The sequence below is a fragment of the Opisthocomus hoazin genome, chromosome 23 (genome assembly GCF_030867145.1).
Source record: "Opisthocomus hoazin isolate bOpiHoa1 chromosome 23, bOpiHoa1.hap1, whole genome shotgun sequence".
In the NCBI taxonomy this organism is placed as follows: domain Eukaryota; kingdom Metazoa; phylum Chordata; class Aves; order Opisthocomiformes; family Opisthocomidae; genus Opisthocomus; species Opisthocomus hoazin.
The window spans coordinates 4844504-4871859 of record NC_134436.1 but is presented as its reverse complement, the minus strand read 5'-3'; the positions used below and the strand labels follow the sequence as shown (position 1 = coordinate 4871859).

Below are 27356 nucleotides of genomic sequence, written 5' to 3'. Positions count from 1 at the left end.
GCCAGGCTACAAAGAGCTGTCCCAAAATGGGCTGCATGCCATGTCTGTTGGCGGAGCAGGCTCAGCCTCCCACTCCCTTTGGTGTCTTCACTGAGCCTTGCAGGCTGCCAGGTTAAACAAGAGCTGACAGGGTAAGCCGGGGATTGCTCCCGGACCAGTGTCTCGCCTGCATCAATTTCCCCCTGCCGTCACTGACCTCTGGCCCTGGAAAAGTCTCAGAGAGTGTCCAGCTCAAGACAAGGCACGAGGTGCTTAACCAAGCTCAGGTCTGGAGTGTATGTGAGCTCTGTTGTCTCTCATTTAGGCTTGGGGAGGTGGGAGGTTGAGCAACGTCTGGTACCACAGGACAGGAATGAGGAAGGGCAGACCTCAGGCTGGCCAGGCTCTGGACGGTGACTTACCCTGCATCCCCAGAGCTGGGGACAAGATACCAAGGTGACTAAGACCTCTGTACAGACACAAGGCAGGCTCCAGAGGTCCTCAGGGTTGGGCTGGTGCTGGACTGCCCTGCAGGAAGAGGATGGGAGGACAAACACAAGTGATGAAGCAAGACAGGAGGGAGAAAGCCAGACAAGACAGCCCTCAGTTTCAGCATGAGAACTGTGGTATTTGGTGTTTCCTCCCAGGCAGGGCAAGAATCTCATGGAGCAAGTGCTTAGCTTTGCCAGAAGAGAGGAAAACCAGCTCACAGAAGACTCAGCTGTGGCTGATTTTATTTCACGTATGTGACCCATCTGGGATCTCACCGTGTCCCAAAGGCTGTTTGATGGGCAACATCTGTGAAGGGTTCAAGCATTGCCTCCGGTGTGCTGCCACGCTCAGCCATCACTGGTGGCTGTGCTGGTGGAGCATATGCCAGCATCTCATCAGGCTGGGGGCGGAGCCCTGGAACAGCAAGTAGGATTTTATCATCTCTTCATCTCCTGCAAATTTGAGTCATGAGCATAATTCAGCAGGTTTCGGCCTACGGAGAGCTACGCAAGGCAGGGGCAAACAGCCTTTCCTTTGCATTTTGGTCTCTGAAAATGGCCAGACCTTCCCCACCCACCTTACCCTCAGTAAAGCATTTTAGGGCGCAGGTGATGTCATCAGCATTTTGGATGAGCTTGTCCACGTGGTGAGGGAGCTGTGCCATGGCAGACCTGCTCTGGCAGCCAGAGAGGCACTGGGAAAGACGCCATCCTTTCCAGCAATCTTGGAAAGGGCTGGGATGAGCACAGCTTATCCCAGGAAAGGAATGCCATGCCCTCTCAGCCATGCTTGGAGGTGACTGCTGGGCTGTGATATAAATAACGCAGGGGGGGTGGTGCCGCCTAGCCTCCCACTCGTGAGTGACGGGTCTGCTTGCAGTGAGCAAGCACGGTGAGTGGGAGATGCTCAATCTGTGCGCTGAGCATGCAAAGAGGACTCTGACCTGCCAGGGCCAGAGGAGAAGGTCCCCTGCAAAACCGGAGACAGCACAAACACTGGCCAGGATGAGGAGCAGAGCAGTGAGTGGGAGGGATGGAGAGCATGGGGGAAGGCTTTAGTTGGAGGTAAGATAAGGCAGGGAAAGAAGGCTCCATCCCTTCTGACACCTTCCCACTCTCCTCACTGCTCTGCATCTCCCTTCTGCCTTATTGCTTCCTCTGGTCATCCCTCCCCTGCACACGAGCCTAGCCCCAAAGCTTTTGCCCAGGCTTTGTACACAGCCGTTTGCTTTCTTCAAGGATTTCCTGATGGCTTTGATCTTTGTTGCAGCAAGGCAGTACGAGCTTAGGGGCAAGTGGAAGTGGTTGCTTGGAATGGAGCACACAAGATGCACTGTTAGGGTGATGTGTTTCGTGTATGGGCAAGGCAAAATGACCTTTATTATCCACTTCCTAATGACAGCCATCTTCTCTTTGCAAACCTCCGCTGTAATTGGGTACAAAGCTCTGGGCTTTAGGGGTTTCCCCAGCTTTGCAAGTGGTTTATGTTTGAGTTCACCTGGGTGAAGAAATGTGCTGCAGGGCCTTGATATCACCTTGAAGGCAACACATTGTGAGTGGGCAGAGCAGCAGAAGAAGAAACGAAAAGCAGCTAAGGACAAGGCTGGGAGACACAGCATCAAGACATCCATGAATTTCCCCTGCTGCCTGCAAAGATGCTCAAAGCTCATCTCTGGTGTGTGCAGAGATGCTGCTGCAGCTGACCTCCATGAACTTGCCATGCGGCTGCCTGCAGACGCTTTCTTCTGTGTGGTGAGAGACGCAGGAGCAGTTTCTGCAGCAGCACCCCTCCATCCTTTCCAAGCTGCTGCAGCCAAGAGAGGGTGGCTGGCACCACATTGCCCACGGTTGCTTTGTGTGACAGCTACTGTCAATTTTGCCAAATTACAGCCCCCCCCCTCAAGCTGACAGCCATCTTTGTGCCATCTCCAATGGCTCGTCTCAGCTGTAGAGTTACAATCCCTGATGCCCGGTTTCAGTCTACACATGCAACTGCCTTCTTGCAGGCAGCTGAGCTTCCCAAGCAAGGTAGCTGGTGGTGAAGCTGTCTGCTTGGGGTTGTGGTTGCGTGGGTTGGTAGTCTGCCCACACCCTAACATGAGCATGTTATAAATCACGTCAGTGTGGCAATGCCAGAGAGCCAAACATCTCTGGTCTGTGTTTGCATGGTGCCGAGCATCACACCACAGTGGTTTATGGTGGGAACCTCAGTGTTATTGCAAGGCTAACAAATCAACAGTAGGTGCTGATGGCCCTCCAGAGACATTCCATGCTACCCAGAAACACAGGCAGAGCACCAAGGGGCTCCAAAGCACCCCACCTCCTTGCAGTGCTGGGCGTGTGACAAGGCTGCTGCAAATAGAGAACTGAAAATTATTTGGTGTCCACCCTGACATTGCAAACCTTAGTTTTTAAAGCCTTTTGAAAAAATGTCTTTCTCCAGAGGTGTATCTGGTAAAATCGCAATTTGGAGCTGCTTCACAAGTGAAAGTGGGACTCAACTGGGTTCTGCAACAAAAGCTGGCTGCCCATAATGAGATCAGGGTGGAAAGATAGGCTCAGGGAGCTAAGATATCTGATGTATCGCATCCGTGAATTTGGAGAAGCCTAGGACAGCGAGTTTTAGAAAGCTGCCTTTTGTGAGGAATATGGGCTCTGAGATATCTGGTGATTGGCACGCCTGTCAGGATTGATGGACAAGCGGGGAGGGAAAGGCAAGCTTGGTAAGAAAGGGCAGGCACGCTTCCCTCTCCACTGGAATAGAGCGTGGCTTCCATTTGCACTAATCCCTTTAGATCCTTTTGCCATAAGCCCCCGTGAGAACTCCCTTGTTGAGAGTCCCTGCCTTTGTGTGGGCCAGGCTCAGCTCCACAATCACCACAAGTAGATGGGAAAGAAAAGCACAGTTCAGCCAACTGTGCCTACTTAAAACATGGTGCCAGGCCATCCTGGGCTGGAAGATCTGATGTTCACCCCAGGCTAAAGCGTGCTTGCAGCACTGCAGAGTGGTTGGGGCTGGTATCTGCTCAGGAAAGGGGTGGGAACAGCAGCGTGGGGTGAAAGCTGCTGGGGGCTGAGCATCTGGCCGTGGAGGAAATTGGTAGACTCTCCCTGTCTTGGACAATGCCAATTAGCTCTTAGATTACTTGCTGTTAGAAACACCCCAGCCTTCTTTCCAGCAATCTGCCTATGGGAATAAAATGAGCTGCATTTTCTGCTTGGGCTTCAGTTGGAGAGCCCCCCGGAGAGGGGGCTGGGTTTGCTCTAAATCTCCTAATCCCCTTCATCACACTGCCAGACAACCAGAGTCACCACGGCAAACTGCCTGGGGCTGGGTCCTCCTGCCTCCCCCAAGCTGCTTGCAAATCCCAATCATCCTGTGGGCGATTACAGGGGCTTCTCCTGTGGCACAATATCCAATCTCCCCCAGGGGCCACCTCAACATACGCAGGCTGGGCTCCATGGCCGCTGTGAGCAGAGGCAGCCCCACTCATCCTATTAATGGTGGTACACAGGAGGGATGAGCAGGGCAGGCGTGACCTCCCCGCAGCCTAATACCAGCCTAAAGCAGGGCTTTGCAACTTCCCCGTACCATCGTCTCACTCCTTGTGCACGGTGGGCTCTGTTCCTCACACGATCTCACCATGGGGTATGTTTATTCAAGCCCATCACTGCCCTGTCCACAGCCAGCTCTGCTCTCGTGTCCCCACAGCTGTCTGTGGGCATCATGGCATAAACGCATCCCTGACAGAAGAGATGATGTCAGCTCTTAAACTGCTTTCAGCTGGTTTTGAACCTCTATGCCAAGCATGACACTGGCACAGCAGTGGCCCAGCGTCCTGCTCCCACGCTGGGAGGATGTCTGTGGCCACCATCACAGCACAGGTAGGCAGTAAAATCTGTGCTCTCCTGTCACTCACCCAAGCCAGGAAGCCACCATGGTGGGAATTCATTGCCTGACCACTTCAGCCAGCTCTGCACAGAGCTCTGCTGGCTCACTTTCTCCTCCCACCAGATCTGCTTGGCCCAGGAACCATCTCAGGATCCTTTTATTTCCTTAAAAATTCAGTGAAAATAAATCAAGCTGTCCTAAGATTTCCACCTGGTTCCCTGTTTCTCTCTTGCCGAAATGCCCATTACTCTTCTACAAGTGAGGAACTGAGATGAGAAACCAAGTAAACGCAGATCTTCTCTGGTTACTGGTAACTCTGCTTTCAGCTTCACAGTGATTTTTACTGAGAAAAACCATACCGTGAGAAAGCCTCAGGAGAGGCAGCCTCCATGAGGAAGGTGGTGCCACTGCACCTGGTCACTCCTGGTTAGAGCCAGAACGAGAGCCCAAATCTCATCCACTTTACCATGCAAGCACTGAAAATGAATCTGCCAAATCTGTACAGGCAGCTGAACAGCTGAAGCTGCAAGGTCAGGCCCTCAGGAGACACGAGAATTAATTTTTCCATCAAAATGGATGTCCCTGGCCTGGCACATTCCCAGTTCCTGCTGTAAGCCAAGGACCCTATTAAACCAGATGTACTTGAAGAACTCAGCTCAGACCAAAGCTTATGCAGCAAGCAGTTCCTTGCCCATGTCCCTTCACACACCACCCCCACCTGGCAGCCAGAAAGACCATCACCCCTCTTTGCAGATGCCTGCACCCCAGGGGAGGCCACCAAGAAGCAGGCAGGAGGAGCAGCTTCCCATCTCCTCTACCTTAGGCTAGGAATGATGCTTGTGGAGTCCCAGGCTGTGCAAACCTCCAAGGACCGGTGGACCCTGCAGGGACACCGAGGCCACGTCACTTGACTCCATTTCAGTTGCTCATGAGGCCCAGCCCTGCAGGACCCATCCTGTGCTGGAGCATACCCTTTTATGTCTACCTGTGGGGCTCACTTGGCACCAAAACCCATCCTGAGGGAAGTACTGACAGAAGTACCTTGTGTCCAAGCCCCAAGCCATGCCAGGCAGCCGCAGCATCCTCACCCGCAGCATCCGTGAGGCCCCTTCCCACCCCGATAATCGATGTGTGCTGCCATGGAAACCAAACAGTTTCCAGACCAGCACAGAGCTGGCTGGATGCAATGCATTGCTCAGGGCTCTCCCGAAGGACCGAGAAGGCTTGCAGCACTGGGGTGAGGCGAGGGGATAGTGAGGGGTGCTGTGGGGGGAGCACAGCAGAGTAGGGAAGGAGGGCATGGAGGATGTGAGGGAGTGGGCATGTTGGGGGGGAAGAGAAGGCTAGAGCAGAGGAGGGGAAGGAGGCAGGAATAGGGGGCACAGAGGGTCTGCACAGACTGGGCTGACTGAGGAGGAGGAGGGAGCCTCAAGAGCAAGGGTAGGGCACAGCACAAGGCCAGGCATGTTTAGGAGGGACACGGAGGTCCTGGGACTGTGTCTGCTGACAAAGACAATCTTTGATGATCCTGCTTATCCTAGGGCAGACGGGTGCTGACAGCTCTGCATGGGTGCTACTTGCTCCCCTGTGCCAGCTGTGGGAGTCTGGCATCACCCTCAACAACTGGATCCTCCTTCCCTAGGATGGAGGTATCAGCAGGCAGCGAGGCCATTTGGTTCCCCAGGACCCTGGAGACAAATCCCTGCTGCCCAGCTGGTGTGTGCCTGCACAGAGGGGCAATTGAGAGCCTATGACCCTCTCAGTCCCTCACCCATGAGCTCTGTGCCACACGCTCAGATCAGATCAGCCATTATCCCTCAGGAGTGGGGGGCATTGGTTCCCCTCTGCATGGCCCAGAGAAGAGCTCAGGGAGAAGGGGATGGTAAAAAAGGAGTCTCTACAAAAGCCCACCGAGGAGACGGTGGTCTACATCTTCCTTTGGAAATGCTTCCTTCCCAGGGACACTTGTCAGCTGCTCTCAAGCTGGGGGTGAGTCTTGCCTTTGCCTGGTGCTATGACCACGGCAAACCCAGTGCCTGCAACTCAGCAAAGAGCGTTACAGCGCCATGTGAGAGCCCAACAAGGCTGAGACATGTAGCACCCATACGTAACCTGACTAATGAGGGAAACATCTCTGCTCTGAGCTAAGAAACTACTCTGTACACCTCTCAGTCTGGCCTAATGCAGACCAAAAGCAAGCAGAAAAGCACAACCACCACAGCTGAACAAGCTCCCTGCAGCTGCGGTAGGAAGCAGCCACAAATGCGCCCTGGTTTGAAGTGGTCCAGCTGTTTCAAAAGGGTCTAAATAACCTAAAAAATTCAACCATGCTTGGTAACAGAGATTGCAATATGTTGGGAAATGCCATGAGGTCTCCAAGTAGCAGTGAAGGAGGTGGGAGGGAGTTCAGAGATAGCTGGTGGGACCCTCCCTGGCTCCCACCTCAGCTGGTGACAGGCACAAGTGCAGGCTGCCTAGGGCTGGAGATGTCTTTTTGCTGTAACAGTTTTAAATAAAGGAGACTGGTCTGTGGCAAACTGCTTTGTGGGATTATTTTACTCATACCTGTGCAGAAACATCCTTAAACTGGAGAACAGGAGAGGGGAAACGAGCAACCACGCCAGGGGTCCTTGCACCTGGAGCAGGGCAGGAGAAGCAGCTATCTCCCCACAGCCACCAAGGTTCTTCACTGCCTCCATGTGCTTTCTTCCACAAGGATGCTCCAGGCCACCTCTGAGGATGCGACGTGAGGGAAGAATCCATCAGGCACAGACACCCGGGTTTTCACACTTTTATTGTAAAGCTTCAGGAAGGGCTAATTACAATGGAGTTGGTCATCTGACAGCTCAGCAAACAAACAGAACAGGAGAGAACAGAAAGGGGATCACAACGGTGTCATGCTCACTGCTCTGAACAGAAAGAATTACAAGGGAATCAATTGTGCTCACAGCGCCCGGGGAAAACTAAGCCCAAGGCCCAAAGCCTTCCCCGCACAGGGAAATGCATCACACATTGAGAGCAATACAACCTTAGCAAGAGGCATTGCCTTAGACATAGGTCACCATCTGAAAAATAGTTGGGTACTTTACTCTGCCATAGGATTTCTCCTTTAGAAAAGCTACACCTGCATGTACATAAAACTGTACAAAAAACAAGGCATCACAAGCAAGGAAATGAAATCTCGTATAAATAGAACCAACACTGAAGAGCTACAAAGGGGTCGCTTAGATCCTTCCCACGCAGCCCGCCTGCTCCCTGGCTCCCACCTTTGGTTTTACCCCTGGCTTGTCCTAGTGCAGTGTGAGATACAGTGAACTCCTCCGCAGAGGTGTCGAACCCCCCTCCTCTTCCCTGTGCTTGTCTAGACTGGAGCCCGTGGGGAGCATCCCCCCCCCTACGTGCACAGAGGCTTTATCCTTCTGGCTTATAAATGTGCAAATGAGCTTCTTTCTAACAGCACCTCTTCTTCACCTTCCCCCAGGACTGATCCCCAGTGACACGGCTAACCCCGGGACAAATCCCCAGTGCACACTCTCCAAGGACCGATGTCCAGTGCGTTCTCCTCCCCAGGGACCCGTCCCCGCTGCACCCCATACAACCTCCCACCCCTTGGCACCCAACTGAGGACCCACTCCCACTGCCCCCTCTGTTCTTCCCCACAGACCCTCCCTTGTCCCCCTCTACACTCGCCCTAGACACCCATCCCCTCTCCATCCCCCAGATACCCATGCTGTCTCCCTGCAGTGCTCCCTTCCAAAGACCCTGCCCCACCATCCCTCTGTGCACCCCAGGAGACTCCCACCCATCCCTCCCACCCCTCCCTTGCACCACGCTCACACTGTTCATTGCCAGGTGCCAGGTGCTCCAGGAGACAAGACAGTAACCCCAGCCATAGAGCTCTGAGCTTCAGGGTCCCTCTGGTGACCCCAAGTAGAAGGTAGGGAGCCCATCCACAGGCAAGGGGCCGGGGGAAGCTGATCTTGGACAAGCACCCCTCAGATGTGGCTATGTTGCTCTCCTGGGGGGTCCCCAAGAGGGACACTGGACACTGCCTCTGCCTGAGCCGAGGGGAGGCATGAGCAGTCGAGTTGGCAGTGGAGTCAAAGATCCTGGCCAGCATGGCCAAATTGCACATTCTGCCCAGTTTGGCCCTGAAACTACAGAGCTACAATAAAAACAAGTTCAGGAGCGTGACCTGCTCAGGCAGCCAGGCCAGGGGAATGTGGGCCCCGTCGGGCAGCCACCATGGGCAAGGGTAGAGCAGGGATGCCCAGATGGGCAGGTGGACGTCCACCGGGAGCATCGCACCTGCCTCGAGGGGCCCTCGGCCGGTTGGCGGGGAGCAGCAGCAGAAGGCTCGGAGGAGGGTCCTGCCTCCTCCGGGTGGCACGCCGAGGTGCCGGGGCTGCAGACAATGCAGCGTGGCATGGTGCCACCCAGGAAAGGCGAGGAGCAGGGCTGGGGCACGAGGAAGCAGGTGCAAGCAGGCACCTTCTGCCGCCCTTGTCACCCAGGCTCAGCTTACACCATGTCCCCACAGGTCAACTAGAGCTGCACCGGGGAGCTGGCCGCATCTTGCCACCGCCACCGAAGCAAAGGGAGAGGAGCTGCTCAGAGAGAGGGATCCTGGAGAGCGGGAGGAGGCTGGGAAGGGGATCCCCTGGCATGCTGCACCCCGACAGGCACTACAGCTATGGCAGGGCAGTCTCTGACCCGCAGCGACTTGGGTGCCCTGTCCCTGGAGTGTCCCCGTGCTGGCTGAGCCCAACAGAGCCATCCACAAGCCCTGCGGCAATGGACCGCGTGGATCGAAGATGAGCCGCAGAGGGAACCAGCCTGCAGCTACCACTGGCCTCGCTCCCTAAGGAAGATCCCAGAGATGAAGATGACCAATGTGCACATGAGTACGGGAAGAACAACGGTGCAGCAGAGCCTCTCCCCGCACCCTGGTGGAGGAGGACCAGGAAGGGCTACCCAGGAATGAGGCGCAGGGCCCCTAGACCCCTCCCACACGGAGCCCCCCAAAACAGGACTGTGCCCTGGCTCCTGAGGGAGCAGAGAGGCTCACGAAAACTGCCAGGCATCCCCCTCAGGGAAGTCCCTCAAGGGGCGAGAGGGTCCTCTCCCTGCCACGTGTGCAGCGTCACCTCAGTGGGGTACCCTGAAAGGGAGCTGAGGATGCCAGGGCAGCAAGGACCCACCGGGGAGACTGGTTGACCTTTGACAATGGAAGAGAAAGCTGGATCCCGTGAGAGTGGCCCTGTGGCCTAAGGGCAGCGGGACTCCAGTGGGCAGGGGCTCGGTGGCCCCCAGTGTGACCCTGAGACAAAGCTCCTCCTCTCAAAGGCAATGGTGGCTTACAGGCGGACGGGACGGAGGTCGAAGGCATGGCACAGCCGGCCTCATGGGCATCCCCTGCCCCGGAGGAGGCACGAGGCGATGGGCTGAGATGCCACAGCCAATGACGACCTCCCTGCCAGCAGAGTCGGACTGAGGGCTTCTCCGGACCCAGCCGGTCCCTTGACTGGGGACTTCAGCATCCCTCCTCCACCCACCGGGCGCAGGGCCACTAGCAGGGAAATGCCCCCCAATGCAGACCCTGCCTATGGCGCCAGGCAGTCCCTAGGGACCCTGCAGCTTGTGGGCACAGTGACAATGTTCAGAAAGATCCAGGTTGAAAAATAGCAAAGTCCCTACAGTCCAGCTAGGACGCTGCCCCTCCTCCCCAGCTGCTGTTTCAGGGACTGGTCACGTCTCTATTTACAATATAGAACACGAGTGTGGGCCAGACGCTGCGCTCCTGCGGGCTCTTCCACGCAGCAAATCTTTCAGAGCTGGAATTTCCTCCCTGTGGTTTGTTTCTGTTTTCTTTTTTTTTTCCCTTTTTTTTTGTTTTTGTTTAAATGTCTTTTGTTTCAAGGACAATAAAAAGTTTCGATCAGGCAGGACTTGAATGTCATTCCTAAGATTCGTATTTACAGGAGTCTACAGCAAAGAGACAGGCAGCTTGCTTCCCATGCGCGGGGACACCCCTCGTCCTGTACCCGAGGAACTCTACCAGCTCTGTGTGGACCTTTGGTACGTAAGCCCTTCTCCCCAGCCGTGCCTTCTGCACCAGGAGCCTGCTCAGCCCTCCCTTGCGATGCAGCAGTTTGGAGACATGCACCCGCAAGTGCTCAGAAATTGGATTTTGGATGCCTTCATCCTTCCCACCCACCGCCAGCCCCAGGAAAAAACATATTAAAAAGGCGCTCCTCTCATCCCTGCCTTGCCCTGCCCTGCTGTCCACCGAGCCCACTGCCTGGAGAACCAGCCACGGGAGCGATAAAGCATTGAAGTTTAAAATGTTCCTCTGGACACTGGCCTCAGAAGCGTGTCTGCTCCCTGCCCCTCGTGCCCATCCTCACAGGTATATCTCCCTCTTGGTGGTCTGGGACGAGGGAGTGGTGGCTGGCTGGAAGTCCGAGGTCTGGGTCAGAGGAATTTCCTCCATGGGAGAGTCCTTGCAGGGCTCATGGCTACTATTGGAGAAGGCACTGTACGTGGGGAGCAGGCGGAGGTTGGCCATTTTGGTGCTGCGCTCTTCTGAGAGTCTGGGGCTGCCATTCCCGACTTGCTCTTGACTCCCTCTGTCTTGGTAAGGCACAAAAGTGGAGAGTTTGAGGGCATTCTTGGGCCTGCGGCTGGGGGAGGACTGGCCGGGCATCCAGCAGGTATCGGAGTGGCCGAACTCTGTGCACTCCCGGGTACAGGTCCCAGTCATGGCTACATCAGGCAGAGGCCGGAGATCTGCAGAGAAGCAAGCGAAAGCATCGTTATGCATGCCTGGATACCACCAGCTCAGGATATGAGGGTGGAGCAGAGGGGAGAGCAGCAGAGCCTGGGCTTCTCTGTCCTACCCGCACACTCCCACTGTGGGAGGGGACAGCCGGACCCATGGCTACCCCAGGGAGCAAAGGCAGAGCTGGGAGGGGAACCCAAGGCTCCTGGCAGTTGATGACTCCCATCCAAGCTCACAGCCCCAGCTCCCCCTGGACAACCACCCTCCCTGCAGCGGGTGTGTGGAGACAAACAGGATGCAGAGCACAGGGCAGAGCTCACTGAGCCCACATCTTTTGGAGATGAGCATTGCACAGGAGGTGCTCAACAGCCCAGATGTGCACAGCAGCAGACAGGCTGACACTGGACTGGTCACCCCACAGCTGTGGGCACCACCCGGGCCCTGCTAAGCTCCAGGAACTCCCTTGGTGCAGCACCTTTGGTCACCACTGACAGCTTCACTGTGCTGAGACAGGGAACTGCCCTAAACACAGTCAGGCTCATCACTGCCTTGAGGTACAACTGTATTTTCTGAGCACCATCCTTGGGCAGCCCTGTCCTGCTCACCATCAGGCATGCCAGGCCACCTGCAAGCCTCCCCAAGCACCCATCAGCAGGAGCCCTAAGCCCAGCCCAAAGTCCTCAGACATCAGCTGGTCTCCTGCAGAGCCTAAAATCCCCAAGCACAGTGAAGCACACTTGGGAAAACCCATGTCTACCCTCAGAGAGGCTGGACATATCTGACACACATGAGTCCCTGTCACAGGAGCGTCCAAGCCTCTCTGTGCACCAAACACCCACCCCTGAGAGAGCCAGATATCTGAGGGCATCAATAGCTCCTTGCTCCCGGCATAGCTGGGAAACTCTGACCACCAGCTACATCAGTTCATTGTCTGGTGTCCTCACATACCAGCCACCCTCCACCCCAGACACTACAAGACCTTCCTGAGCTTTGGCCACATGCCCTTCACACACACAGCATCTGTCACATGAGGACAAAATTTGGCATTTCCATGCAGCGGTGAGTGCCCCTCCAAGAGCCATCCCAGACACAAGATATTCCTTGCTGTCTACCCCAACATGGGGCACAACATAGCCCCCTTCTGCTTCAGAGAAGTCCTCTTCATCTCTCCACCCCAGAGCTCACTCCACTGCATTGCTGACAAACAGCCCTGCAGACTGATGGAGGGAGATTCTACGGAGCTCTGGGGACTTAAGACATATGGGAATTTCATCAGCTCAGGGCATGCCCCTTCCCACCAGGTACACACTCGTACACATAATGCCCTCCTCCCAAAAAAGGACAGACCTGCTGGCACTCCCTCAGCCCTGGGAAGAAGCAAACTGCAGCCAGCCACCCTGTTCTGGGGGCTCTGACCTCATCAGCACATTCTCCTGCCACCAGTTTCGGGCTCTTGGACACAGGCATCCCCAGTCACTCTGGGATGCGAGGAAGGTCTCTGCAGGAGAAGGCTGCCTATGATGCTGGTGGTGGTTGACAAAGTTCATAAATGAGAGCTAAAGACATGTGCATGGAAGAAGTGGCAAAGTTAGCAGCAAACCAATGTGAGCATATCTTGCCCTAAAACAACCCCCAGTCACCGTATCCCAAATTCTCAGCTCCTCTGGGGGCTAAGGCACACCAGTTTCCACCCCTGGCTCCTGCAGAGGCTCTGGCACCCACACTGCTCCCCGTGCTGTGAGTAAGCTCCTGTGTCCCGTCCCCTGGCGCACACGTGAGCTGCGATATCCTGGCAGAAGCCATAAGGACATACCTCAGCGCAGACCCCCTTCACAGCCTGCTCCGCTCAGGGGACTCTAATGAGGAGCAGAAAAAGGACGAGAGGGTCACATCATTGCACAGCCACCAGCCTCCACACCCACCCTTAGGATCCTCCTGGACCCTTCAGCCTCTGCCAGCCCTCCCCGTCACATTGCACCGAGCACCACAGCATCCCTCTGGTACCTACCACCTTCAGGAGTCCCTTGGCCTCTCCTGGCCCCACTCCAGCCTTCTCGAGGCTGCTTGGCCACCTCTGCTGATCTTTCACTAATTTCTCCAGCTTTATCCTAGCCTCCCTGGAGCCCAGTGGCCCTTGCAGGACTCACACGGGAATCTGAATCAAAGCTTGAAGCCACCTGGCTCGTGGCACCCCGAGCCCCTGTGTGCAGAGGGACCGGGGCTGAGCATCACAGAGCGATGTGCACATACACACACCAACACACACGGACACAGCCCAGCTGGATGCACGCCGACATGCTCATGCACCACAAATGGACACACTCGAACTCGTGTGCAGGGGACAGCCACGCTCATGCTGCAGGGTGCAAAAGCAGGAGCCCAAGCATCACAGGGGACAAGATGCCCACACATGTCGGTGTGACAACTTAGCTTGCCAGTGCAGAAATTTGAGGTCATTCTCAGGGCTGGCCACAGATCAACTGTCCTACTTCCTGAGCATGTGGAAAGTTGCCTCATTTCTTTCTCCCAGCTACAGATAGAAAGCAAGATACGAAACCAGAGGCAAGACAGTTCAGTTTTCACCTCTACTCTGTGCAAGTCTAAGCCTGTGTCCTAGATGATCTACCAGCTCTTCCTCTCAGAACAACAGGTTACCCCGGGGGCCACCAGCTTCGTCATTTTGAGGTCATGTTACGTTGTCTTTCACTTCTGCTCAACAGGCAATATTGCTGTCTCTCTCTCATCTACTTTCCTACCAGACAAATGGGAGGCCACATCATCATTTCCACTTCCAGAAATGCCCTGGTGCTGCGCACTCCCAGGATGTGGTGTGGATGAGTGCCACCTCTTTTTGCTCTGGCGGAAGGTGCTTTTCTGAGTCTACCAAGGGTACTGGCAGGACTGAAATAAAAGCTATCTCTCCAGCAAACAAAGCTATGGTGATTTCCTCATGCCAACAGCAGCTTAGAAATCACAGGATCAAGCAGGAACGCTGTGTTCAGGGTCTTTTATTCTGGTTTTCCCATTGTCTGTTTCTGGCACCAAAGTCTTTTTCCAGTGTTGTCCCTTCACTTGCAGTGAGATGCTGGCATCAGAACTCTGCCGCTAAAGGAGCGTATTCTGTGCCATGGGCACAACCCGCTCCACTTCAAGAGCCCGGGAACGGGCCAGGGTGTAATTCCTGAATAGCTGTGATTTAGAGCAAACACAACCCTACAGCTTAATTCTCAGCTCATGCCAGCGGGCCGGAGCCTTCAATGTGCCAACACAGACAAGCAAAAATCCTTTAGGGGTAAACACCAGCGGAAATTTTGTTCACAAAGTGCTGATTCTGGATGCCCTGCAGTGTGGTGAGGTGGCAGAGTCTAAACCTCACCTCATAGTCACGGTGCTCACTTCACCTTACTCAGGATTTTGGATCCACCCTCCACCCTAGGAATGCAGTTTTGTGACTTTGAATCCATGAAAGCTGACAAAGTTCCCAGGTGATGAAGAGGATGGCCGTGCCCTCTCCAGCATCTCATTCCTCCACGGCATCCTAGCCATGCAAAGTAAAAGCTATGTCTGATCAGCTGCTGTGTTTTCCTGAACTTTGTCCTCTTGCTGCACTCCTCCAGAGGGCTGGCCCATCCTGTTGTCGGCATTTCCTCGCCAGAAGGCTGTACTTCCCAGCCAGGAGGGTTGCGTGGTTGTTTGGGCATTCACAGTCCTCGTAGTCTTCTGGCTCCCCCCTTTCTACAGCTTTGCATTTCTCTGGCATCCTCTTGTTAGCTGCCTCAGGGCTGCTCTGCCTCAGCACATTGCATAGGAATGAATCGGGGGTGGTAAAAGTTGCATCCCTTTGAACTTCTCAGATGAAAAGGGGGCACGGTTGGGGCTTTACACCAAGACGAACCCTGGGACCTTGTTCTGGCTGGAGGAGGGGAAGCTGTCTCCAGCCATGGCTCTGTTCTCTATGCTGGCGTGGCTGGTCTTGTCTCTCGACATCCAGGGCACCTCTGCTCTTTGTGAAGGAGACTGTGCCAGGCTGTCTCCTCAGGGAAGAGGCACATATTGGTGCTGCTGCTAATTATTTCCCTCTATATATCCCCATGCGGGGCAGTAACACATCCTGTTGCAGCTACTTGCAAGGGCTCCTCTAATAGTATTATTGCTCTTAGTGGGGGATTTCAACAGTGCACTTCAGTACTGTTAGACAGCAGACAAAAGCAGGCAGCCCCATTCAGCAGGCACTTCCATCTCCTGCAGTAGATGTGCAGAGGTTCACTTGCCCACTGCAAGCCAGGTAGCTTCAAGTAGAGGCTAAAAGCCAGCCTCAGCCACTTTTTTTTTTGCCACCATCTGCAACGTGCAGTCTGGTTTGGTTCTCCCTGTCTTCCATTCGTGTCAGACATCAGCACCGCATGTGTAGTGCACAGCGCCGGGTGAGCAGGGATGATGCAGCACAGCGGGCCAGGCGTTGCGGGTGAGGGGATGTGGTGGAGCAGATCTGGGAGGGAAGACGGTGGGACTGAGGGGACGTGACACAGCAGAGCATGGCAAAGGATGCCAGAAGGGAGGAGGAGGGAAGCACAGCATGCAAGGAGCGGCTGGAGGGGTTCAGTGGTAGAGAGAAATGGGGAATGTGACAGTGTGGGGACAGCAGCTTGGAGGCAAAGCAGGATGCTTTCCTATAGTGTTTGGTCAAAACAACTCATCCTCACTAGCTGACGGCACAGAGAACATAGGCCACCAATATCAACCAGCTGCCCCTGTTCAGATCCTGAAAGCAGTGTACCTCTTCTAGCCTTGGTCAGGGAGCAGCAGGGTGGAGCACACCCCATGCTGCAAACTGAGGGCTGGGGTGCAAGGTTTTTCTTTCAGAATGGCTGTCTTTCAGCCAGGAAAGGATGCAGTGTTTCCAGTACAGGCAGCTTTACCACCTCTGTCGCTCCATTGCAGATACCTGGAGACACCTCTCCTTCTACACCAAGCCCGCAAAACTCTGTAGACCACTCCTGGGACTTCCCTTGCAGCAGTGACCTCCCATGACATCATATCCCAACAGCACTGACCTCCCTGCCTGCCCCTACAGCATCCGTGTGATGGGAACAGCCTCCCTTGTGCTGCTCTTTCCAATAACTCCCATCCAACAGCACAGTTCCTGAGAGCAGATACCATTTCCCCACTCCACCATAGCCTACTGGTGCCGTTCTCCTGCACCATTGCTCCCTCCAGGCGCCAATCCCTGGAGTGCTCACACCTACAGGTACCATTGCCTACAGCGCTGTTCCCTACCAGCATCAGTGCCCTACCGCGGTACTGCCGCCAGGTACCATTCTCCTGTGCCACTGTTCTTTGTAGGTACCACTCCCCTACAGCGCGACTCCCTACAGGTATCGTTCCCCCACAGCGCTGTTCCCTACAGGTACTGTCCCCCACGGCGTGGTTACCAAAGGTACCACTCTCCAACGGCGCTGCTCTCTACAGGGGCCGTTCCCCCCGCAGCGCCGTTCCCAGGAAGCATCATTCCCCCACAGCGCTGCTGCCTACAGGTACTGGTCCCCCATGGTGCCACGTCCTCCAGGTGCCATGTTCTGTGCTGCTGCTCCCTCCAGGTATTGCTTTCCCCCGCTGCTCTCTTCCCTCCAGGCACTGCTGCTCTAATGGTGCCATTTCCTCCAGGTACCATGTTTTACAGTGCTGTTCCCTCCAGATACCACACTCCTGCAGTGCTGCTTCCTCCAGGCACCACTTTTTCATGGTCTGCTCCGTCTTCACTACACCCTAACAGTACAGCTGTTTGGATAGCGTGCCTCAACACCCCATTTTCTTATACCGGCAGACCCATTGCTATTCTATTCTATTCTATTCTATTCTATTCTATTCTATTCTATTCTATTCTATTCTATTCTATTCTATTCTATTCTATTCTATTCTATTCTATTCTGTTCTTCACATTTTTTCAACCTGGCAGTGCTGGGACACGTCCCTTGTACTATCCCATCCCTTGACTCACCCCACTCTGTGCCTTTCCCCTGCAGCACATGCCCAACTCAGTAGCCTGGAGGAGTCCCTCCACGTTGGCAGCAAGAGATGCTCAACAGCCTGTCCCCACCTGTCCAGCTCAGCAAGGGCTTCCTTTGGTGTACAGGAGTTCAGTGGCTCTTTCCCAGCACGCCTTCCCCTTGCAAGGGATTTTGGGAGGGTGAAGCTCTGCTGTGGGTAGCTGTGGAGCTGTGACCTGCTTTGCAAAACCCAGACACAAGGTTCTGCTTCAAAGTCCCCAGATGAGGCGAGCATGGCCAGTGCATTATCGCCAGCAGGGAATGCCCACCCTCAGGACACAGGGGACCAGAGCGGCAAGCTCGCCTTCAGCAGCAGCTCAGTCCATCTTCTTTATGGTCTCTGATTCCCACATCACATGTGGACATGGCCAAAGGCCTCTCCCTCTTGAGCAGCACAAGCACAACACCAACTTCACTTTCCAGGCCTTGGGGAAGGCTGCTGGACCTCTGCCCATTTCCACAGTGATGCTCCAGAGATCAATGAGTACAGAAATATCAGAAGCTGAAAGCAGAAGCGGAAACCTCTGCCTGGTCCATGTCGGTCCCTATTTTTCCTAGACTGAGCTAATATCCTCCCTGCAACACCCAGGCAGACGGTTTGCAGGACCATTTCTAGCACTACAACACCCAGACAGACGGCTTTGGGGACCAATTCTAGCACTACAACACCCAGACAGATGGCTTTCCAAACTTAACACCGTCACTACAGCACGCAGACAGATGGCTTCTGGTATCTGAGACCGACCCAACACTGCCCATAAAGGTGGTTACTGCAGTTCAATGCCACACCTACAGCTCTCGGGGCAATAACGAGCAACGCCCACTCTTACAATAAATACTGAGAAAGATCCTCAGAGCCAGCACTGATGCCAGCACACAGATGGATTTCTCCTAGGCACCAAAGTCAAGTGATATAATGCGCACAGCCATCTCCCCCAGACCCTACAGCACTGAACATCTCTCCTATCATGCTAAACAATAGTATCTAAATACCAGTACAGACAGCTTGCTCCCAAGTTAATGGCCTGTCAGACCCCAGATGCATGCACGAATCAAACCATGGCCTCTGGAGTATATTACAATGGCACACACTAACTGCAGCACCAAAGCAAGTGACTTCGCAGATCCTGCCGAGGGTATCACAGCAGAATGGGCACACAATTAATGTGGACAGATGCACCCACCAGCCTCAGCCTCACCAGCACAGGTAGCACTAAACCACTTTGCCAGCAGTGAGGACCTGAGCCCAGGCTCCCGGAGAACATGTTCTTCCCTTGCTTGCCGTAGCTGGAGCTTGAGGGACCATCTCCCCACTGCCATTACCCGTGCAAAGTGGCCAGCTGGCTAGGAAGCGCAGGCATCCCACAGCCACATTGCCACAGCAATGGGAGGCAATCTGTACCCTGCGCTGGTGGCAGGAGCACCCAGACAGATGGCTCTGGACATTGACTGTGTTCCTGCAGGGACCAGGCAGGGCTCACAGGGCTCAGTGATAGACTACAGCACCTGCAAAAAGCACCATCTACCCCTCAGCTTTACCGCAATCCCTGTGATACCCAGCGAAACAAATTCAATCCCCCTGTAACAGATTTTGTGCTTGTGGTGCCATTTACATGATCTGCCACCCTGGCACAGTGGGGCTTCAAACTTCACTGGACTATAAAAAGCAGAATTAGTACATTAAATTACTGAATAATTACATTAAGAACTACCTTAATAGGATTACAGGGTTCAAAGGTTAGCAATTGCCAAAATTAGGATTGTCCATGCAGTCTTAATTCACTTCATGCAAGTCTGCTTTGTGAGGCAGACTAGAATTACGCTCTGGTGGAAAATATGTTCCCTAGGGTCCTTTGCGCCTGCAGGGGAGAGGACAGAACCACCTGGGAGATGTACCAGGCTTTTTGGGTGGAAGAGGCTTTGCCAGTGAGACTCTGTCCCACAGGGTGCAGAAATTGGAGAAAGTACAATGAAAGGGTCAAGAGATCACAGAAAATTACACCTCCAAAGTACAGGGCTGGAGGATAGCGGGATTCCTTTACTACTGAGAAAAAACCAGCAATTTCCTCTCCTACCTCCTTTTGGAAGTGAAATAAGTGGACAGATTCTACTGACACTTTTCAAAATATTTGATAAATGCCCACTATGAAAATTGTGTCCTTGCAGTTAAAGTTTGCCAGAACTTCAAACAACTGTAAATAAAGTCAGGTAAAGAGGATTACTGGGAAATCCTGTTCACCTACGCTGTATGAAACACTAACAAGTCGAACTCCAAAATGAAATCCTTGTTCCTGTAATATCCAAATGCTGTCCTCTGGCCAACAAAGAACTTCTTGTGACACCTACAGAAAACAGACATTCAACAAATAACCAGGAGAAAGGTCGAGGAGTCACGCAACAACCAAACGAAACTGTGCAATAACCAAACCATCTTCCCAGTCTTATTATTTGCTCCTGCAACATCCAGCCCAGCTGAGTAACAACTCCTGTACTACCTTCAGGATTGCACAGACATCTTGACAAGGAGTTGTGGGCTGCGGAGCAGCTGCCCTTCTTCCCTCCCTGCTCAAGGAGCAGGGGCAAGTGAGAGCACAGGGCTCTTCTGAGTCCTCTCTTGCAAGGGATAATGATGGTTATGTAAATACACACAGGAACACCACCTGCTATCCCCAGGGGCTGTCAGCTCATGCGTGCCTTGTATGCGCATTCCTGCTACCCAAATACCTACACAATTGCTCTTCCACATTCCCACTTCTCCCTTGTCAAGGCCTCCCATGCATAGGATTCCTCCCAGACCCTCCCAGTGGCTGTCCCAACCGGGGTCTGTGGGGCTGACCTGTCCCCCTTGTCCAGCCAGGGACTCTCCTGGAACCCATAGATGGATTGCCCAGAGCGTTTTGGCGAGCCTCAGGTACCCAAGTGCTGCCAGCCGATGGAAGGAGGGGTGTGTGACCAAAAGAGCCCAGGCTACCAGGGCCAGTGAGAGCCGGAGCTCCCAGCCACCTTGTTATGGGGTGCCTACAGCTGAGGTGCCCTTCCCCAGCCCTCCGGAGCAATGCACTCTCCAGCCCAGGCCTGCTGCACACAGGTGAATGGCAGGATTGCTGAGGTTGTGCCCCTTGTAGTACCAGGTCCTGGGGAGCTCCTGGTTCATGTTAATATGGGGTGCTGATATATAGTGGTCCTCTTAGCCCATCTCCCTCCTCCCCTTTTAGAGCATCACTGAGACACATCATGGCTCTGGAGGGGACTAGAGACCTGTCCCATGGCTCCTCAAGGAGGATTGTGCCTTGCACTCCTGGCACTGCTGCAGAGGCTGGGGACACTCGCCCACTTACACTGAAAGCCTTGGAGCAGCAGCGGGGGCAAGTGCAGCAACCCAGGTGCCCCCAGCCACCCCACAGCTACCAGGCATAGGATGCATTAAAGCAGAAAATACTTCTTACAGAAGGAACCTGAGCAGCTAATCCTTGAGCTTTACCTTGTGCCTGAGCCTGTGAAAGGCAGGGATCTAATCCTCTCTGACCTAGCCCCTCTGCTCAGGCACAGGACTCATACGGAGCACACAAAAGGGATCCCCTCCATCCCACATCCCACACACACTTCCAGGCGAATTGCAGCACCCCATCCTTGGGGCTGGCCTCAGCACCCTCCATCTGCTGCAGCCCACTGCTGCCACCAGCCTCCCTCCAAGGGTTAATCTTCCTCTCTAGAGCTTCTCAAAGCTAATTAGAAAGAGCCTGGGCATGTGTGGTGGCAGACACCGCTGCACTTATCTCCCCACTTCCGGGGCTCTGCCCTTATCATTTAATTAAAGCCACAGTCCTGCTTCCCTTCCTGGCAGCAACTAATCAGGGAGGGCACTGGAGCTTGAGGCAGCCTCTACCAATTCGCCGAGGAAGAAGCAGGAGAAGGGCAGGGAACACGCCCCAGGAAGGACAATAAAAATGAGAAGAAGATAAAGAAAGAGTCCCTTTGTGCTGGCAGCCCAGGAGGACACCGAGGGACCGAGCCCCAGTGCCAGTCTGCCAATGATGGTGCTGTGCGTGGGGGGACACAGGGTCCTCTCAACTCTGGATGGACCTCCGCAATGTCAGCGTGGGATTCAGCCAAGAAAGCTGCCTGCACCCCAGGCAGGCTGGGAGGCAGTACAGGCTAGCTCCATCTAGCAGGACCTTGGACCCCCCACCCTGCCCCAAAGCAGCTCTCCCAGCAAGGCACACACAGGTGCACCCTGACACCAGAGCCCATGCGTGCCACATGCCCCAGCAGCAGAGCAAGCCACACTCAATCCTCCTGTAGTCAACCAACAACCCACGCCATGCAGTACACAGCACCCCAAAGAAAACTGGGGACCCCCGGAGTACTGGGGAAGAAGCATGTCCAGGAGGGATGCCATCAAGCAACAGAAGAGATGTCCATCAAGCAACAGCAACTGCAGCAAGCTCCTGCACCAGGTCTCTGAGGGAGCGCAAGGATGCCTGAGCCCTGAGAAATGCTGTTGGTTGAAGGCCACACAATGGTGTGTGGGCGCAGATACACAGGAATGCGTGCTGGCATATATTCAATGAGACACTCAGGCATTTTGGGGCAAACAACCCCCAACTGATGCTGACAGCTTCCATGCCAAATTCCACACCTCTCTTCCAAAGCATGGTTAAGCTAATGGGTCTTCAAAATAAATTCTTATAACCAGTTTGTTAGCAGGGCTGAGACAGCATGTCTTGTTCTCAGAAACAGCTGGAACACCTCTGCTAAAACTTAAGGAAAAAAAGAAAAAGAAATCAACTTGAGGGAAACCCAGCATGGAAAATTTAAGCCTTAGTGTTGGAAATCTGCTGAAGTGATAAGCAATCGAAAATACGTCTGTATAATACAGAAATTCAAGCAGCCCGAGGCTGCGCAGTCTATATAATGATCCTTATTGCGGGTTCCAAAAGCTGGTCTGAATGCCCAGCCTGTTTGGGAGATGTATGATGTGCTTGACACGGTCTGAGCAGGAGGTATAAAGCAATTGTTTCAGCCTGATGCCAGCACTGTACAGGCCTTCCACTTCTCCTGAAAAAGCTGGTCCTCTCCCACCATTGCTCACCTGCTAGTTCCTCAATCCTCCTAGTGTCCTAATCATACGAGCAAGAATTAACACATGATATTTTAATTTTTTTTAATTAATTTTCAGCGAGACCAGTTTTCTCACCTCATCCACAGGCTTGTGTTGGACGGGAGTGAGCAGGCAGCCACTTGTGCAGCCTAGGAGTGCACTGCAAGGTGCACCAGTTCACATGCACAGCAATTTAGGAATACTGGTCTGGTATTCAGAGCACTCTCTGTGTTTGCTGCTTGATGGCTGCCTTTCATTGTACGCTTGTATTAAAGCTCCTGTGTCAAGGAGAAAAGAACTGGCATATGCATGTCTGCCTTTGAACAAAACCATTCTTAAGCTCCATCAACAATTTAATAATCTTTCGCTAGCAGGACAATGAATCGGGGGAAATTATTCTTGCAGGGGGGCCAGTAGCCACACAGCGAAAAGCTGTTCAAGGCCTTTGAAGTCACATAGGTGTTTAACTGACAAAAGAAATCACAACTTTATGAAAAGGGCCTGCCTCAACAAGAGTATCTGGAAACAAAGAAAACCAAGACCACTCGGAGAGCAGCAGAGCAGGGGAGATGGAAGAGCCCCTGGAAGACAGTCAAGCCAAACCCTAAGGAAACTGAGAGAGGAAATGACAGTACGGATTTGCGTGCATATGCTTTGTTTTCTTTCCACAGATCTTTCCTGGGCTACTTAAGAGTAACAGTGAGTGTATTCTCTTGTCATTTCAGCTTTTTTACAGTATGTTCTGACTGTAGAAATGTGTTGGTTGCCTGAACCATGAAGGCAGACACTGAGGAGGAAGAGGCCAGATCCTTGCCAGAATTTGTGGTGGATATTTGAAGGACCAGAGGACGGGCACTAAATCCAGGGCTCATGCTCTTGGGCTGAGAAGGAAATGTCTGTCTGTTGGTGGAGGATGCACACATGGTCCAGACACCACATCCAGCCAGAGTAGCAAATGCACATGAAATCCAACATACAGCAGTTTTGTGAGCGTTAGACCAGAGTTATGGTCATACTAATTTGGAGGAACAATCTGAAACCAAATGAGGGTGTCTGACTACTGATTGCTTGAAGATCAAGAGCAGCCCATGCAGGAGAGCCTGAACCCCTGAACTACCCAGCCCAGTTCTCTGCAGTGAACACACACACTGTAAACCCAGCTGAAAATGCCTGTTATTAATGCCTCAAACACCCATAAACTCAGAGGTTGAAAATCTGCAGTGGAAGCTAAACGGGGAGAGATTTTGTGGCTGGCACATGGCAGAAGCAGCATATGCACTGGTCAGATCCTCCTGTGGTGCAGCCAAATTACACGCCAAGTAATCAACCCAGGTGGTTAACATTTCTGAATTGAACCACTTGCCATCTTGCTGGCATGGTCCCCCACCGAGACATTGAAAGGATTTGCAGCGCTGATGGCCACAGCCGGGGAAAAGTCACCCCCTCATGTAAAAATAGGAGGTATCAATGCCAATGCAACTTGCTAAAGCTGCAGCTCTGAGCAAACAGGAGGATACCAGTGTACTGGTGCAAATGGGGAGGTTTAGGAACAGGGCAGATGGGTTATGGTTTGTTTGGGAAGATCCAGGAAATAAAACAAGATCCTGATGAATACTGCTCTGTCCTATGTTTGTTCTTAGGATGGCAGAAAGGTGGTCTTGTGGGAGAGTGGGAAAAAGAAGGATAATCGCTTCTGATACGGAATATCAACCTCCAGCTACCCTTGGGTGCTGCAGTTTACAGATTGCTGGAGGTTAGATGCAATAAAGTTTGCACCACTCGAGGGAGACCTGCCACAGGCAGTCCTAAAGGCGCAGAATGAGTAAGACACGCTTTGAAGAACAAGCAAGGATTAAACCTGCTGCCTAACATCCTGGCAGGACAATGTGGATACATCTTCACTCTGCAGTAGAGGTAGATTGGCAAAGGAGATTTGCCACTCTGTCACCCCCAAAGCACAGCACAAGGGAACAGCAGGATGATCATGAGAAGATTTTGATTTCACAGTCCAACAGAGATGTATGAAAACTTCCAGATTCAGTCCAAGGGCATAATTTTTATAGATTATTTTTCAAAAGGGAGAAAATGGTAATAGCAGGTCTGCTTCTTACACATAGTCCATAGCAATAGAAAATACGTGTGTGTCATTGAGCAAAGCAGTGGTGTACCTGTTTGAAAGAGCAGCCCAGAACTGGACAGGTAGAGAGCTCAAAAGGATCTGTGGTTTGAGAGGTCTAAGATCAGCAATTGACCCTTTGAAGAAAGCCATTAATCATCATTAAGGAGGTTTATGTCCTGAGGGACCAAGAGGCAAAACAACGCAAGTCCTGTGTCTTATGATGTGTATTAGCAAAGAGAGACAAGAGGGCTTGCAGAGTGAAAAATAAAATTTGTGTGTATGCCTGCAGCGGGGAACTGTGTGAAGGTAGGAAGAGTTTGGGATCTGGCTGCTGAGGAAAACTGATAGCGTGAACAATAACGTCGAAGCAGCATTGTTTTCACGAAAGGCAAGATATTTGCCTTCTCTCACTGATTTATCTGCATCTCTGTGGGTGCCCTTTCCTGTGTGGCTAATAAGCAGCAAGATGCTAGACACGGAATACACAATTTCTTTTGCTTTTATTCATTTTCTTTCTAGATATAATAAGTCTTGCTTTTGTCAAGATCCCTGTTGACTGGGTAATTTAATCTAGAGATCCTCAAGGAACAGAGATCTCCATATCCTTCAAAGTTTAATATCTTAGTTATAGTTGGCATATTTTCAAGCAATAACTTATACAGCTGAAGAAGAAAAAAAAAAAAGATTACTTATGTCTAATTGGCATTATACTAATTACCAGCAAAATACATCAGGCAAATATCACATCTACTCTCCCTCTGTCATTTTACGTTTCTTACTCCATCTTCTCTTTCCTCAGCAGCTATAAAACAACACAACATGCTGTTCTGACACATCCCTGAACAAAGATCATATCCTAACCCTCTCCTCCATTCTCTCACTGCCTCCTTGTTTTCTCACTTCCAAGCAAGGTCATTTTAAAACAGGCACAGAAATATAACTGATTGAGAATTGCTGGTTTTATGAACTTGTGCCCATGTACTCCAGCATCCTGCTCTTCTCTGCCAGGTGCGTTCCCCAGCCTCTCCTGGTGTTTCTTGTAGAGAGGGCTTGTGGCCATCCATGTAAGAATATTTTACCTTTTATTTTTGGATAAGTATATGAACACAGATAGACTAAAACAGAGGCACATGTCCTCTCACACATGGGCCATCTGAGCTGATTTATTCCCGACTCACGGCATTTTTTGCCAGTTTACACCAAATGATTTTAAAAGTTAAATAAGTTAAATCTTGTAAGGTCAGCCTTATGCTGGAGTAAGGCTCCTGATTGTAAATATAAGTATCTCCAAGACCCACCATGAGCACTGTCCGCATCGTCCAGCTCTTTTTGATGTTAGCCTGCTTTCGCCTAGTTCAGAGCAGCTCTCTGCTGAACAAGAGCCCTGGCATGGTTTGGGGTGAGCACTGTGGAGAAACTCTTCCCAATGGACAGAAGGGATTAAGGAACACTGACTGAAAGATTTCAGCCAAGTAGACATGAGCTGTGGTGGGGTAGATGGCCTCGCAGCCCAAGAACAATATCTGGCTCTTTGTTTTCATTGATATGGTGGTGCAAGGAACACCCATGTAGGATTTGGTATCCATCAGACCCTCGGCGGCCCCGTTCTTCCACCAGTGAGGCGCAGCCCTCTTTTCCCATGAGAAGCGTGGCTGAAGCTCATCACAGAGATGATCTGGGAAGCTCTGTAGCCATTGCAAAGGTATAGCCCCTTCTCCATCCCACTGTGGTCTCCAGCAACAGTGAACATTGACAGCTGGTCGTTTGCGTGCCTCAGAGACCTTTCTAGATGTTCCTGCCTGGGAAAACTGAGCCTGCCAGCTACAAAGCACATAAGCTTCCCCCATTTCTGCTTCTTGAAACCTTGTTGTCCTGCTCAGACCTGACAGAGTGCTGAGGTGTTCGAAAGGGAGCCCCAGTCCAACTACACTGCCCAGGGAAGGAGCAGATGACCACCATGTGCCTTCTCCACACTGCTGTTGTGTTGGCACTGGCCCTGAGCAGACTGCATGGTTGCATCAGCTCACATGAAATGAGCCCTGGTTCCTGCACGGGAACCTCAGCTCTCTGAAAAGTAAGGCAAACGCAGGGGCTGATACGGTTAGATAACCTCTGAGTCAAAGCAGCCTATCCTTGGTATCTCTCGCCAGATGCCATGACTAATGTTAGATTTATGGAGTGTCCTCTCTGCAAGTAAAGCAAAGAGCTAGCGTTACAACCACTTAATGGAGGTGACTTCAAATCAGGATGGATGAGAGCTTGTGGGAAGGAGACAGGAAGAGAGATTCATTGATAGTGAGAGCACAAAGGACAAAATCCCAGCGAAGAGCGAACAACTGAGACTGACATTTGACCTGTCTCAATAGCAAAGCTCACATTGATTTCACGGGGGACAGGAATGAATCCCTTATCCTCTGTCTTATACCTACGAGAGATATTTTCCACCTGAGGGATCTACACCTGACCGATCCTTCAAACTCAGGCACATGCTACTTTTATGAGAAAGAAAATGCAGTGTGAAGTCCTCAGGAAGCTCAAACGGGAGACTTCATAAGCTTCTCTGGCATTAAGTTTAAATCCCACACTAATGTAGGTCCCTTTACATGGGAAGAGGTACTGCCAAGCAGGAAGGTTTATAGAGACATTCAGAAGCATTGGAAGGCAGATAAAGGGAAAATAACTGAGTTAGATCACACAGAAGCTGGAAATGGCATGTCAAATTACTTCAAAAGGAGCTTTCTAAGGAAGCAGGTCTTTGAAAACAACAAATAGTCTGGGACTGCTGAGGGATCCTAGCTGTCGATTGCTTTTACACACGGACACTTATTCTGGTTTAGACATATTCTAAACCTGAACGCCGACCTCATCCGGCCGCTCACTGGCCCACTGCAAAATCCGTGTTTTCTGCAAGTTCAGCTCTTTGTGGAGCCACAGAGTAGGCAGGTT

The 27356-nt window shown here is 52.5% G+C and overlaps 1 protein-coding gene across 4 annotated transcripts in view; it reads right to left on the bottom strand.

Moving 5' to 3' along the window:
* Positions 1 to 8187: 8187 nt before the first annotated feature.
* PCDH1 (protocadherin 1) overlaps positions 8188 to 27356 on the bottom strand; it is a 55889-nt gene continuing 36720 nt past the window's right edge. For 3 of the 4 annotated variants that reach the window (XM_075441949.1, XM_075441948.1, XM_075441952.1), the window contains exon 5: positions 8188 to 11151. In XM_075441949.1, coding sequence (XP_075298064.1) covers positions 10766 to 11151 — 386 coding nt within the window. In that variant the 3' untranslated portion in view covers positions 8188 to 10765. Of the gene's footprint in view, positions 11152 to 12956; positions 13000 to 27356 lie in introns of all 4 variants that reach the window. The other variant, XM_075441950.1, reaches the window with a different exon arrangement.